Source organism: Lolium rigidum, chromosome 4, assembly GCF_022539505.1.
Source record: "Lolium rigidum isolate FL_2022 chromosome 4, APGP_CSIRO_Lrig_0.1, whole genome shotgun sequence".
NCBI lineage: Eukaryota > Viridiplantae > Streptophyta > Magnoliopsida > Poales > Poaceae > Lolium > Lolium rigidum.
In genome coordinates this window covers 19,260,328-19,275,261 of record NC_061511.1, presented here as the reverse complement: position 1 = coordinate 19,275,261, position 14,934 = coordinate 19,260,328, and the positions used below count along the sequence as shown (strand labels likewise).

The following is a 14,934-nucleotide window of genomic DNA, read 5'->3' as shown; positions in this document are numbered from 1 at the left end:
CGTTGTAGCACGATGAAAGTAGCAGCCGCACAACTTTTTTTGAAGTAAATATGTCTTCGTGTAAGGCTGGACATTGCCGCATCGAGATGGATCGCGAAGTGCAGCGATCGCGCCGCTGTTTTGAACTCCCCGACGAATTCGATCATGTTGAAGAAACTGAGAAAACCAGACTCGATCTGGCCGTTGTTGTTGATGGTGAGAGATCTCGCCCGGATGACGAAATCCAGTCGTCGCAGATTCCCACAGACGGCGCCAATTGACGAGGGATCACCTCGGCAATGCCTACGTATTGTAGACTAGGGTTTTCGGGAAGAGCGACGATGGAGGTTCCGGGAGCGAGATTAGGCACACGACGTACCCAGCTTCGGGTCCCCTCGGTCGAGGATCCCTACGTGCTGCTAGCAATCCAATATATGATCATAGATGTGTTTACAGGGTGCCGCCGTAGCGGAGCTATGTTGTCTATATTCTGTCTATCTGTTCTTCTCTCCCTATCGGGTGCCCCTGGCTAGCTTTATATATGCAACCAGCCTAGGGTTTTACAAGAGTCCTAGTCGACTACTTCTTCGGGTTGCCTTGTTGGGCCTTCTCCATATTGAGTCTTCTCCATATTGGGCCGAGCCGGGTATACTAATAATGGGTACCCGAAGGGTATGCCCATGTCAGGCATGCCATGCCTCTAGATGGCCAGGCTCTAGTGTCATCGTAAAAATGCGAGCGGAACCAACATTCATTTGAAGCCATGATGGAGCATCGATACACAACGAGGCTGGTCCCTCCGGCCACGACGAGGCGGAGGATGTTGAGGAGTCCACGTAGCCGCCCTTCAATTTAGTTTTACTTATGTTTGTGTAATCTTTATTTTAGTTGCAATGAAAATCTTCTACTTCCTTTTGTACCACTTAGGGCTACGAGAGGATACACACAGATAGCCGAGCGTTCAACGACGCGTCCGTGCAGATGCATGGCTCCATTTCCAACCCAAATTTATGCTGGAAATGTGGTTCAGACTGTTGCATCCTTAGGACATCCTTTTTGTGCCTTCCTGTCCGCGCGGAGCCAAACATACCGCCCTAGTCCGTTTGGTTGGCCCGGATGGAGTCGCCCCCAAAGGAATCTACACATTCTAGTCATGTTTCCACCGCTGGTGCTGCATTTTCACAGTTGGCCATCAGGCATAAACATATGAGTCCGTTCCAAATGAGTAGCCGCGCACTACTAGGAAAAATAAGGTAGGTCGAGGAGGCGGTCACCGTAGGGAGTATCCGGAGGAGGTAGCTTGAGGAGGTGGTGGGCAGAGGGAGGTAGCGGAAAGGAGGTGAAGAGGAGGAGGATAAAGGGAAAGAGGAAGAGAGAAGAGGAAAATGAGGAAGAGAAAGAGAGGAATTGGGAAGAGGAAAGAGAGTGGTGCACCAGCTGGTTTGGTCATATATAGAATAGGTTACCGTCGGCGCACCAGATATGGTGGTGCGTTGGCGCGGTGATTCTTTTTGTTTTTTCCATCAAAATCTTAAACCTCATAGAACTCCTGTTCCATTTTTGATTTTGAGGAATCAAAAAAAATGGTGAATGGCCGTATGCGGTTGAAATCTGATGTAAAGTTTTCCATAGATATTTTTTCATATAAATTTTTTTCATTGGAGTTCATATGCAACCAAAAAAACCGTTATATCGAAAAATGATGCCATTTTACATAATATGCCGAAATTTATATTTGTCAATTTTCCTAAAATCTAGAACACATATCACATGGGCATCTCCGAGGATTTTATTTTTTAAAATTTCTATCGTTTTCTATTATTATTTTCAAAGCCAAAAAGGCGACTCCCAATGGGTGGGAGGGTGGTGGTGGTGGAGCATACGTGCCACACAGTATCCGTCGGCGCACTGGTATAGTGGTGTGTAGGTGGTAAATTACAACAGACGCACCACTACACCGGTGCACCGACGATAGGGGGATGGCACCGGTACCAATGCACCACTTTTTGTCGCGTCGACGGTTGCACGGGTAGCTCGGGGCCTATAAACTTTTTCGTAGTAGTAGCGGTGAAGATGCCCATATATCATCTGACATGCACTACTTAGGAAAACATACCTTCTCTTTGTTGACGGGAACGTGGGTGACCCTTACCCGGCGTACGAACGCACCAATTTTTGGGCGCGCCACCGGTGCCTCAAGTAACTCAGGGTCTATAAACCTTTTTCCTAATAGTAGCAGTGAAGATGTCCATATATCATTTGACATGCACTACTTAGGAAAAAACATACCATCTCTTTCTGGTGATATGTGCCGAATTTCAGTGTTGGCCATGGCAGATGTCGGCAATGCATTCATTTTGTAGCACAGTGACATCCTCAGCGATGGGCAAGCAATGAATGTCACGAGGGAGTACTCCCAGTGTACCACCGATCGAAACCTGCCGAATCCGAGCCCAACCGCCACACGAGACTGTACGTTCCAGTACGAACGCGACGGGCCAACGCTAGCTAGCTAACATGCAGGGCGGCGCTGATGCCGTCGTTGGTGCTCATCGTCATTCGGGGCAGCGCGCATGATACCGGCCGTGGATGCATGTGCGCCTGTTGCTTCTCATGATTCGCGGCGAGCGAGGTCGATTGGAGGAGCACGTGCCCGCGCATGATTCTGTTCTCACCCACGAAACTTAAACTAAAGATCTTCTCGTGGGGTGGGAGGAGCGGGAGTGGGACGCACCCTACGCGGTGACCTACCAGGGCTTCCGAGACGTCCGATGGTGGTCCGGCGGCGGAGGAGAGGGGACATGGAGCGGAAGTCCCTACCGCCCTCTCCATTGGCGCTCCTCGCCGCAACGTGCACCCCTCCCTATCCTGTCTTCCGGATCTTGCCTCCCCACCTTCCTCTTCCTCCCCCTCCTCTTCCTCTCCTTCTCACCCACCATGGATATATATTGCCTCCAAGGGCCAGCCAGAGCAGCCGGTTCTCACTTCACAACACAGTTGCATTGCATACACAAACATATACAAAAACATCCATCTGTTCGATACTCCTTAGATACTAGACTATATACACATAGCTCAATCCATCGGCCATGGGTTCTTGGAAGCGCACCATCACGTCGCCGTTCAGGAAGGCCTGCACCATCCTCAGCCCGCAGCACACCGGCGGGAGCGGCAGCGGCAGGAGCGACGACCACGGCAGTGGCAGCGAAGGCGGCAGGAAGACGCCCCGTGCGCGCCACCAGCTCAAGCGATCCGGAGCGGCGGCGGCGGTGGCGCGTGCCAGCGACGTGGTGGAGAGCCCGTCCACCGCGCAGCTCTACGGCGACGTCATGGCCTGCGCCTACGAGGACGTGCAGGTCATGTGGTCCATGCTCGACAACAAGCAGGCCAGGGTCCTCGACGCCGCCGCATCGTGACCTCGTCGTCCTCGCGGATCCGTCCAGTACATACTCTCTTGCTACGCAGATGCAGAGCGAGTCGACCCGGGAGCCTTTTTTTCGGTTGATTTGTCGGTCCGATCGGAATGAATCCCCAGCGGTGGCATCGCACCTTGCTTGTTAGCGGAGGTGTTTTCTTGCCAGATTAGGAGCTTGGAGTGATTTGATCGATTGCTGCAGCAGCATTAGGATGGATCCTTGCTTAAGAACATGTTTATCTTTTCTCTCTTCCTTTTTGGTGTCAGAGATTGATGCATTGCATTATCCGATCCATGGATTCAATCATATGGTTTTGCAACATCTGGGACCACGCCCATGCACGTGCTTTTCTCTCTCTAATTATTTGCCGACATGTCTTGCTCTCGCAAAAAAAAAAAAAGATGACACTTGCATAACCGTATTTCACCTTTCTGCATGGAAAGAAGGAATCAATCTATTTACTAGCATTTCCTAACAAATAACTTGATGATAGTTTTGTTAATGTCTGAAAATCTTAAACGAAATCACACTACTTTAGTAGATCAATCAATGGAGAAGGCATCTATTAAGGTTCTCAAATATAATTTCCCACTTTCTAAGCTCCATTACTCAACTGTAGACGCGGCGTGGGTAGTGAGATACTCCCTCTGTGCACAACATCTAGTTTCGAAACGCCGGTCAAAAACATATTATATTTGATTCAATTTTTACAAAAATGCAGCAAAATGTATGACATTAAATTGGTATATTATGAAACTAAATTTTAAAATGGATCTAGTGATATCAAGTTAGTGTAATAAATATTTTTTATTTTACCAAGAAAAATAATCAAATGCTAAAATGTTTGACTTAGGATAAACATAGATGTACACTTATTTGTGGATGAACGGAGTAAACATGAGTGCTTGTTTTGGGAGGTGAGCTATCTAAGCTAGTTATCCGCCTCGTCGCCTGAATGGGCGTCGAGATTTTGTCCTAGCAAGACCCAGTGTAAATATGGCTCGATATACCTTTTTTATTATGCTCCCCAAGGATAAAAGTGCATTTAATTAGGATAAAAGTTGTGAGTGAGCATTACGTGAAAGGATGGTACGTGCAAGTAGACGCGGCGAGGGGAATGGGGGAGGGGTGAGTAGGTGATTCTCAATTTTTTAGTTGCTTTAAACTTTGGCTTGACATAAAAGGTAAATTTTCTAGATATGCAACTTACTAGGGAAAGACTTATAGGCTCCGAGCTACTGCCGGTACGCAAAAATAGTCCGCCAGCACTATATTACCATCGTCACACCGAAATTATGGGGGCATGGTAAGTGGTGGCAGATTTAAAATCCTTAGAGATGTTCATATCTTATGTAATCTTGTTTGAAAATTTTAAGAAACATGAATTTCGATATTTTTTGCAAAATGGCGCCATGTTTCGGTATGCCTTTGAAATTTGCATACGACCTCCAATAAAAAAATTATACGAAAATGTATCTACAAAAAATTACATCCAACCGATATTTAGAATCGTAAAAAACAAAAAGCGAAACGGAGTTTTCTGATCTTTTTGATTTTGCTGCGAAGTTTTTTGCAAAAGGGGCACCTACCACCGGCGCATCACCATAATGGTGCGCCCGCGGTAACCTTCAATCCGACACACCCCTTCTACTCTTCTTTTTTCCATTTCTCCTCCTCTTCCCCTTCTCCCCTCCCCCACTTCCATTTTCCCCATCCTCCTCTTCCAACTTCTCCCAGCTTCTTCCAACTCATCCTTCCTCTTCCTCCCTCCGGTGATGACTTCCTCGACCTCCCTCTGGTGACCACCTACTTGAAACCTCCATCCCTCTGGTGAGCTACACATGCGACCACCTCCTCTGCCTCCCCTCCGGCGAGATATTCCGGCCACACGGCCACAACGAGGAGCACGACCACGACGACGAACAAGGAGAGCACCACGGCCACGGTGGAGCATCATGGACACAGTGATGACATAGATTTAGATCTAGGATTTTTTTATTCTCCAAAAATTACTGCCGGCACACCATAGTGGTTCGCTGAAAATATATTTTATTGTTACCACCGGCGGACCAGCTTGGTGCGCTAGCGGTAACGCGTTACCACTGGCGCGTTACCGCTGGATGGCGCCAGTGCTCTGGCAGTATCTTTTTTTGGTGTGCCCACAATAGGCTTTTTCCTAATAGTGACTATATTAATTGACATGTATGACATGCTATGAAGATACAAGTAAATAACGATACACCAATTAAAGGATAGAAGTAACCACAATTGAGATAAGGAGACACACGGATGATTTTTGTAGTTCCATGTTAAGGGAAATAAGTCTAAGTTGGAGGGGCGTAACGCCACAAAGTGCTCAACTATTGGTCGAAGTGCAGATTTAGGGTTTCTCCCTTGATTTACAAGAGGGAAAAAACATTGAGTGGCTTGGGAGGGAGATATATGAGATTTGTGCTTTGGAAAAGTGGAGAAGAGAGTGTATAAGCTGTATCCTTCATTGGGAAATAATTAAGGTACATATTTATAGTACATGAAAAAAATGACAGTTCGAGGAATTTTACCCTCGAGTGTCCATCCTAAGAAGGGGCGGAGTCTCCGACCTATGCTTTGTTTATAACTAGGAGGAACGGAGTCTCTGGCATGTATGTACCGGAGTCTCCTGTCGATAAGGCTTCAACGCAATGAGGCCGGAGCCTCCAGATAGGAGTCTCAAGTGTCAGGTCTCAAAGTTTTTGGACTAGCAACAAAGGTGAACACAAATGTGTCACCCCAATTTTTGCCCTAGGCTAGAGTCTTTTTATGGAGTCTCGGACGTAAGATGGATGGAGTCTGCGGCCTACTACACAAGATTCACCAATCTAGAGGCTCCTCAACAACACATCTTTTTAGAGATCCTCTCCAACATTATTCCTAGGAAGGCTGGTGGGTGCAAATATGTTTGTGTGTGATAAAAAAACTAAACTTTCCATTGAGAAACCCCTCTTTATAGCGCGGACATCTATAGTGGCACAACGATTAAACTAAAGGCACCATATTTATCTTTCACCTTTTGAGGAGTCGATCTCCATCTTGTCCTTATACCTAAAACACTTAAGCACATTCTTAAAAATCCTGATGTCGTTAACAAACACACAAAACGCAGTTATTATCTTTATGTTTGTTGGATATGTGCCCTACACGAAAATAAATAAAGATGTTTTATTGTCATATTTTCAATGTTCACAACAAGTTTTGTGCCATGCTATAACTCTGTTAAGCGGAAACATTAGTATATGTGTGGTATGTAAACAAAATATTGTCCCTAGTATAATAGTCCATTGATTAATAGATGATCAAGGTTTCCTGGTCATGGACAAAAAACGACGTTAATAATGGAGTCGTGTTGTTAGATGAATAACATGATGGACTCACACCCATATAAGATATTGTAATGTGATCTAGTCACATAGTTCATGTAACATCCCAAAAATTTCAAATCAATAAAGAGAATCAATTTCCATTATTCAAAATTTGGAACCAACAAAAACTTAAATTGAATTATATGGTGTGCATAGTGCTCATGCCTAAATGTTGTGATCTTGCTATGATAGTTGTTTGAAGTTGTTTAACAATACTCTAAACCCTAAACCATGCCAAATGGAATCAAAGAGGGACAAAGAAAAAGAAAAGAAAATCAAAATAACATCACATATGAGCCTATGGCCACTTTTGGAAAATCTTAACCTAGGCCATTTTACTTTGTGTAAATGGTTTGGAAATATTACTAAACTCAAAATAATACCATTTCAATCAAAGAAATCCAAAAAAAAATCAAAAGAAAAATCAAAACCAACTCACATATGATAATGGTCAAAAGTGACAATTATATCAGGGTACCTACTTTGAGCCCCTGTATTAAGAAATTTCTCAACTAAACTCTCTGAATTCTTTTCTCCTCATCCAAGAGCACATAAAGGTGAACACATTTGGTGAAGACCAACCTTGCAAATTCCTTTTCAATTTCTTATTATAAGCATGTCAAGTAGCAACTTTGAATCAGATTCAAGATTATACCAAATTTGGTTTTTCTCAAACCAACTTCACTTTGCAAACTAAGACCACCAGGAGATGCCAAATATTATTTGAATCACACCCACAAAATATTTTGGCAAAATTTGAATTTAAACTTCATGCGGCTATTGTGTCGAGCACCTTGTGTGCACTAATCTGCCAACTCCATACACTCTTATATCCAGCATGTTTTAGCCTAAACCATCAAGCCCTATGTCATCCTCAGCCTCCTCTTGCACCCATTAAGCAATGCCAAGCACCAGAGACCATGATCATGCATGATCATGGCCAGTACCAAACCAGTACCAAACCATGCCGTGGCACTCATGCCACCCCCATGTCCACCCTTCTCTCCTCTCACTTCCAGCTGACCTCACCATGTCCTTGACCCTCCTCTCTCTCTGCTGAACCTGATGGACACCGCCGTTGGCCAAGGAGAGCGAGGCAACGGCCAGGACAAGACGTGCCCGCGTTAGCGCTGTGACGCCAGAGCGTGCACGGCCGTGTCCACGGGCGCGCCAGAGCACGTCACCGCCTCGTCGCCTCCGTCCTCCATTTGACCTCCGTGTCTGCACAGAGCCTCGCTAGTACACCAGCAACCCCCAGACATGCCCATTCGAGCCGGAGAGCCATGTCGCCGTCGCCATCGTCACCGTCCTCCGCCACGGTACTTCCCGCTCTCGTCATGCTCCTGCTCGCAATGGACCTCCGTTTTCTGTGCAATCAAGCCAGTCGTGCTCGCCATGACGTATAGAACAACGCTGCGTCATCACCCACGCCTCTCCGCCACTGTATCGTCGTCGCCATGGTCGACCTCACCATGTCATGCCGCCCTCACTCGGCCGCTATAAATAGAGCGCTCCCCCGTGCTCAATCTCCACACCATTCGCTTCCTCTCCTCTCCCTGAGTCTCCTCGAGCAGCGCCACCTCTCAATTTAGACCACCGTGCCCCAATCGCTCGCCGGACTACCGCGGAGCCGCCGCGGAAGGAGCGGAAGATTGGCGCCACCCCAAGAGACGCCGCTGGTACCAGGAGCTTCGCCGTCGTCGACAACATCGCTCTGCATCAACGCCGATCATCGCCGGAGCTCCGGTGAGCCTCCGACCCCCTAGGCTCGCCGCGGCCAGGGCTCGATCTCGTCGGAGAAGACGACGACCCTCGTCCGTCGATCTCATCTCTAATCATGTGGCTCTCGTTAACTCATACCGTTTCGGGTTTTAAAAGCCACTGACAAGTGGGGCCCTTTGTCAGGCAGCCCAGGCGTGCGAGACGCGCTGCTGGGCCGGCCTTCTTTTCTTTTTCTCTCTGGCCCGTTAGCTTTTCCCGCGTAGCCCATTAATTCAAATTTGATTTAATTCGTTTAAACTTAATTCAATACTGATGCCAAGTTCAAAATTAAATAGAGAAATATCTACTGAGCCAAAATTTATGAATTTAATATTGTTGGAAAGCTTATGAAATTATCTAGCCAACTACACTAGTCTCAACCCTAGATTTGTTGCAGAACTCATGTAGTAAAAATAACAAGGCAGTACCTTTTCAAACTTCAAACATTTATTAAAAATCAACCATAATTTATTTTGAGTTGATTCCAACTCTAATAATTCACATTTCAAATGCTCTACATGAGTATTTAAAAATATGACAGTGGTGTTTACCATGATAATGGGCTAGAGTAAATAATGGCTATGTGGCTATTTCTAGTCCATTTGAATTACCCCAATTAATTAATTAAATAGTATGAGAGGTATCCTCTCATTTAAATCAATGTCCCAAGTGATTCAATATGGGTCTATAGAACCTCATATTTTACTACTTAGTGATATTAACTTGATTCCAAGTAGTATTTAAATGGTATGAGATGTATCTCATTTAAATCATTTTCCCAAATGGTAAATATGAAGTGGTGACTTTGGTCAACATGACCTCATACTTATTAATTGAGGATATTAAATCTTAGTAATATTCAATGAGAGGAAATTATTTCTCAAAGAAAATAAATAGAAACCCTAATAAATATTTCAATGAGAGGAAATTATTTTTCTTAAAAGGAAACAAAGCCAACCACCATGTTAGTAATGTTGTGTTGCTAGATTAGCTTGTGTGATCCCTTTGAGTGTTAAGTTTAGTACTTAAGCATTGTTTGGTGATTGTATACCTCGTATCCGTTTATAGACGCTAGTACCGAAGGCTACGAGGAGGAGGAGGTCTTCTACGAAGAAGAAGAAGAAAACTTTGACCACTGTACCAATCAAGACAAGTTATACTCTTGCAAGCTACCCTAATGCAAGCTCTACTTGAGCAAGGCACCATTGCAATAATATTTTGTGTTTAAGGACTTTACTTTCCAAGCCCAAGTTTTTATCTTGCAAAGCTTTTACTTTGATTATCAAGACTTTCTTTTATAGTTAACTTTGGTCTAGATATGGAGTATTACAAGAACATAAAAATTAGACTAGAGAGCTACAAGTTAGTTAGCACCCCTCATGACTAGTTGCTAGTGCTAAAACTAAAATTGACTACTCTAGCTGGGAACATGTGAATCAAATGACTTGGAAACCTTGGAATGATGAGTCATTCTATTGAAAGATTTTGAATATGAATATGACTTGAATGACATGGTGAATTTGACAAAAAACTGATGATTGGGTTCGGATGCGATACCATTCCAATTTTAGAGTACCCCCACAATACCTGATTATGGGTAGGGCTTAACTGGAAATTTATGCACTTTAGTATGGGTTCCCTCTAAACAAGCGTCATAGGGGTTATGCCGAGGCTGCCTCCGTGAAATGTGAAATGACGTGACAATGAGGTGAATGTCTTACCCAAGCCATGTGCAGTTCCCAGGATGGCAGATTGCCATCATTGGGAGGCCGAGCTCATGGGGGAGGTGCCTATACTAGGGTATGTAAGTGAAAGGTTAATGATTGATGATCCGCATACTGAGTATGATTATTCAGGGCTATCCCTGACGGATGTAATCAAAAGGTTTGGCACAAGTGTACAACCTCTGCAGAGTGTAAACCTATTCGAATAGCCGTGTCCGCGGTTATGGACGGTTGGATGGCCATACTGTTCTGTTGTCAGATGTTTTCTAATAATGAATGGTGAATTGAAAGGTGAATTTGACTTGATCACAACAGAGTTGTGGGAATGACACTAATGTTCCCACTTGAGTTTAGTTCGACAAATAAAGAGTCTTTTATTACTAAGTACTTATGAAATAAAACTGGCTTTATGCAAATGAACCTAGAGCTTAGAACCCCCTTGCTATAGTTAATAAGTGCTTACACTAGTATTAGTTTGGGAGTACTTTAAAGTACTCATGGCTCTGTCCCTGGCTATTCAAATGGCCAGACTATGAAGAAGAGCACCGATATCAGGAGGATGGACAGCAGGACGTCTACGATAACTAGGATCGTCTCCTAACGTCAAGCGTTGCCTGTGGAACAGATGGACCGCTACTATGTTTATTCCGCTATGTGCTATGTATTTGATCTTTAGATCAATTATTGTATTAAGACTGGATCATGTGATCCTTTGTTGTAAGACTACTATGGTTTGTAATGAATGATGTGCTGTGATATGAACTTATTATGTCTCGCAAAAACAATCTTCATGGGATTGCGATGTACGGCATAATAGGCATCTGGACTTAAAAATCCGGGTGTTGACAAGTTGGTATCAGAGCCATTGTTTGACCTTAGGAGGCCCTAGTTAGAATGGACGTCTGAAAAACTTAGTTTCAAAACAAGTGAAGTGAATATTTATGAAAAACTTATTCACACTCTTACCCTTGAGGTCTTTTCAAAATGGGAAATTCATGCTCTACTTTTATTGTAATTCTACATAAAATTTTGACACACTTGCACTTCTCTAACTTACTCATCCAATTCACCTACAGATGGAGCAGCTCAACCACACGAAGTTCTACCAGTTGGGCAACGGAGGAAGTCTGATCTTTGAGAGGGACTTGGATGCCTTATCTGAGTATCTCGAGCGCCCACACCCGGAGTTCTTTGGAACTCAAGTCAACGATCAGCCCGGAGGAGAATTGCAGTGGGTCATAGTTGCAAATCTGAGGGGGAAGATGGAGCCACCTATGTCCGAGAGGATCCAGTTTTCCGTAAGGGAGAACAACTGGCTGGATGGACTAGCTCGAGCTCTGCAGGAAGCACTTGCCCGTCTGTGTGGGCAGAATGTGACACAGATCCAGGGAACTCGCTTTGCACACCTTGCAATGCATGACTCAATCGGAGGGCCAATGGACCTATCACCGCACCTAGAACTGAAGTATCATGTGGAGCACTTGGACTTCATGCTGCACGAGACCCGCAAGGAGCTGGACAACTCCCGTGTCTATGCCAACCAGACCCACCTCCACATGTCGCAGCAGACCGAGACCATCAAGATGCTTGCTAAGGATCGCAAGTCACTCCGCCAGCAGCGTGCCAAGAAGGACTCCACCATTGCTCGCCTCCGCGCGAAGATAGCATCCTTGGAGGAAACTGTCAAGGCACAGGAGACCCAGTTGAGGGATCTGGAAGAAGAAGGTGAAGACATTCAGGGAGGAGCAGCCTACCTGAGTGATGATGATGACTTTGAGGAAGACGAAGACACTGTTGTGGAAGGCTATGAGTTCATGGAAGCCGGAGAAGATGAATTCATCCCGATATATGTCGATGATGAGTAGTAGTATCACTTGAGCACTTGCGTAGGTGTGAGTTTGTATCGAATCCCTTGTATCGTAGAATGAAGAAATGGTTCTTAAAACCATTGATGTGTTAGCTTGTAATGTGTATTGTTTAAAATGAATGAAAGTGTTGTTTGATTTCAACCTGACAAGTACTCAAGTTTTAAACTTCTAAACTTACCCAAACAAGCCATAGAAATTCCCTCTTATCTCATCATCTATCTCAATGTTCAGATGGCCCCTCCAACCCGTAGCACCAACCAAGATGCAATGCTGCAGATGCTACAAATGATGATGGCAGATAGAGAAGTCGAAAGAGCTGAGCGGCAAGCCAACCTTTTCGTACTGCAGCAGCTAGCCCAGAACAACCAAGGCCATGGAAATCATGACCATCCTGGATCCAAGTTGAAGAATTTCCATAACACTAACCCTCCCATGTTCAGCAAGACCGAAGAGCCGTTAGATGCAGATGACTGGCTCCAAACAATGGAGAACAACTTGGAAGTTGCAGGAGTTGAAGCTGCAGAGAAAGTACTGTTTGCCACCCACTATTTGTCAGGACCTGCCAGAGACTGGTGGACTAGTACCCGTGCAATGAATGCAGGACATATGATGACTTGGGAGGACTTCAAACTCAAGTTCAGCAAGTACCATGTGCCCCCAGGTTTGATCAAGAAGATGAGGGATGAGTTCAGAGAACTCAACCAAGGAAGGATGTCCGTGGTGGAATACCGTGACAGATTCCTCACTCTATCTAGGTACGCCCCGGATGAAACCGACACCAACGAGAAGAAGAAGGAGAGATTCCTGAATGGACTGCACGATGAGATGCAGACTGTACTGGTGAACATCCCGTTTGCTGACCTGGAAGCCCTTGTGGACTCTGCCATCCAGATGGAAGGAAAGCTCCATCAAGCCAATGGGAACCGCAAGCGCAGAATGATGAACCAGAGTGGGCCCAGCAATACCTCAAGGTATCGCCCCAGCTCAAGTGGAGGATTTGCCCCAAGACACAACAAGCCACATGTGCCGCTGTCACGTCCGAGTTTCCCCAATCGGAGTGGAGGACACCCAAGGCCAGGAGGCCACAACAACAACAACCATGCCAACAACAATCACTTCAACCGTGCCCCGATGAGAGCCCCCGGCAACCACAACAACACCAACACTGCTCCAAGGACTGGGAGCAATGCAGTCCCTGTCACCCCAAAGAAAAAGTCAACTGTGACTTGTTATGAATGTGGAGTTGTGGGTCACTACTCCAATGAGTGCCCCAAGAAGCTTGCCAAGACTACCCCCAATACCGATGCACCTGCTCAGCAGCAACGTCGTGTCTCAACCGGAAGGAAGTTTGCCCCAGGCAACCCGAACAACCGCAGCGGCCGCCTCTTTCACATGAATGCCGAAGAAGCCCAGGAAACGCCAGATGTCGTGCTGGGTATGTTTTCAGTTAACTCAGTACCTGCAAGAGTTTTGTTTGATTCTGGAGCATCGCACTCATTTGTTACTGAAGATTTTACATGCACTAGTAAGATTCAACCAATCAGTTTGAAGCATGTTATGATAGTTCAAATACCTGGTTCAACTACAAAAGCTAGAAAAATTTGCAAAGAAGTGCCTATCAGAATACATGAAATAGATTTTTATGCAAATTTGATTGTTCTAGGAACAAAAGGTTTGGAAGTAGTGCTGGGTATGGATTGGATGTCGAAACACCATGGATTGATTGATTGTGCCAAGAAGGTCATCACCATGACTAGTAGCACCGGAGTGTTAGTAGAACACGTGTCTGAAAGGCTGCCCAGACAATTCACCTGCAATAAGAGTTTAGCCAAGCCAACTTTGGATCAAATCAGGGTCGTTTGTAGATACCCTGATGTGTTTCCTCATGATTACCCGGTATGCCCCCAGATCGGGATATCGAGTTTATCATTGAGTTAATACCTGGAACATGATCCATAGCTCAGAGACCCTATAGTATGAATCCCAAAGAGTTAGTGGAACTGAAGAAGCAACTAGATGAAATGCTGCACAAAGGTCTGATTCGACCAAGTGCGTCTCCTTGGAGATCACCGGTATTGTTTGTGGATAAAAAGGACGGTGCCACTCATTTATGTACGGATTACCGTAAATTGAACGACGTCACCATCAAGAACAAATACCCCCTGCCGAAGATAGAAGACTTGTTTGACCAGCTGACCGGTGCCAAAGTGTTCTCTAAGATTGCTCTTAGGACTAGTTACCATCAACTGAAGATTCGTGCAACAGATATCCCCAAGACTGCCTTCACCACTAGATATGGATTGGATGAGTACAATGTCATGTCATTTGGATTGACCAATGCTCCAGCTTATTTCATGAATCTCATGAATAAGATCTTTATGAACTTTTTGGATAAGTTTGTCGTTGTCTTTATCGACGACATCCTAATCTACTCCAAGTCAGAAGAAGAACATGAGCAACATTTGGAAATTATCCTAGATACCCTTAGGGAACATCAGTTGTATGCCAAGTTCAGCAAATGTGAGTTTTGGTTAAAGGAAGTAGGATTCCTGGGACATATCCTGTCTGCAGGAGGAATTGTCGTCGACCCCGCGAAGATTAAGACCGTTGAAGAATGGAAAGCCCCAACCACTCAGACCGAAGTCCGTGCATTTCTTGGGTTAGCGGGATATTACCGTAGATTTGTTGAAGGATTTTCAAGCATAGCAAGACCAATGACTCAGCTGTTGAAGAAAGACAAGAAGTTTGAATGGACAGATAAATGTGAAGAGAGTTTCCAGAAGCTCAA

General features: G+C 45.1%; 1 protein-coding gene across 2 annotated transcripts; it reads left to right on the top strand.

The window, feature by feature from the left end:
* Window positions 1-2,988: 2,988 nt before the first annotated feature.
* LOC124705844 lies at window positions 2,989-3,647 on the top strand. Of its 2 annotated transcripts, XM_047237537.1 has the most exons (2): window positions 2,989-3,141; window positions 3,190-3,647. In XM_047237537.1, the coding sequence occupies exons 1-2, from the start codon at window positions 3,069-3,071 to the stop codon at window positions 3,393-3,395; spliced, it is 279 nt and encodes a 92-aa protein (XP_047093493.1). In that variant the 5' UTR covers window positions 2,989-3,068; the 3' UTR covers window positions 3,396-3,647. The 2 variants fall into 2 exon arrangements, with proteins under 2 accessions (XP_047093493.1, XP_047093492.1); XM_047237536.1 differs by having other exon boundaries at window positions 2,989-3,647.
* The last annotated feature ends 11,287 nt before the right edge of the window (window positions 3,648-14,934 follow it).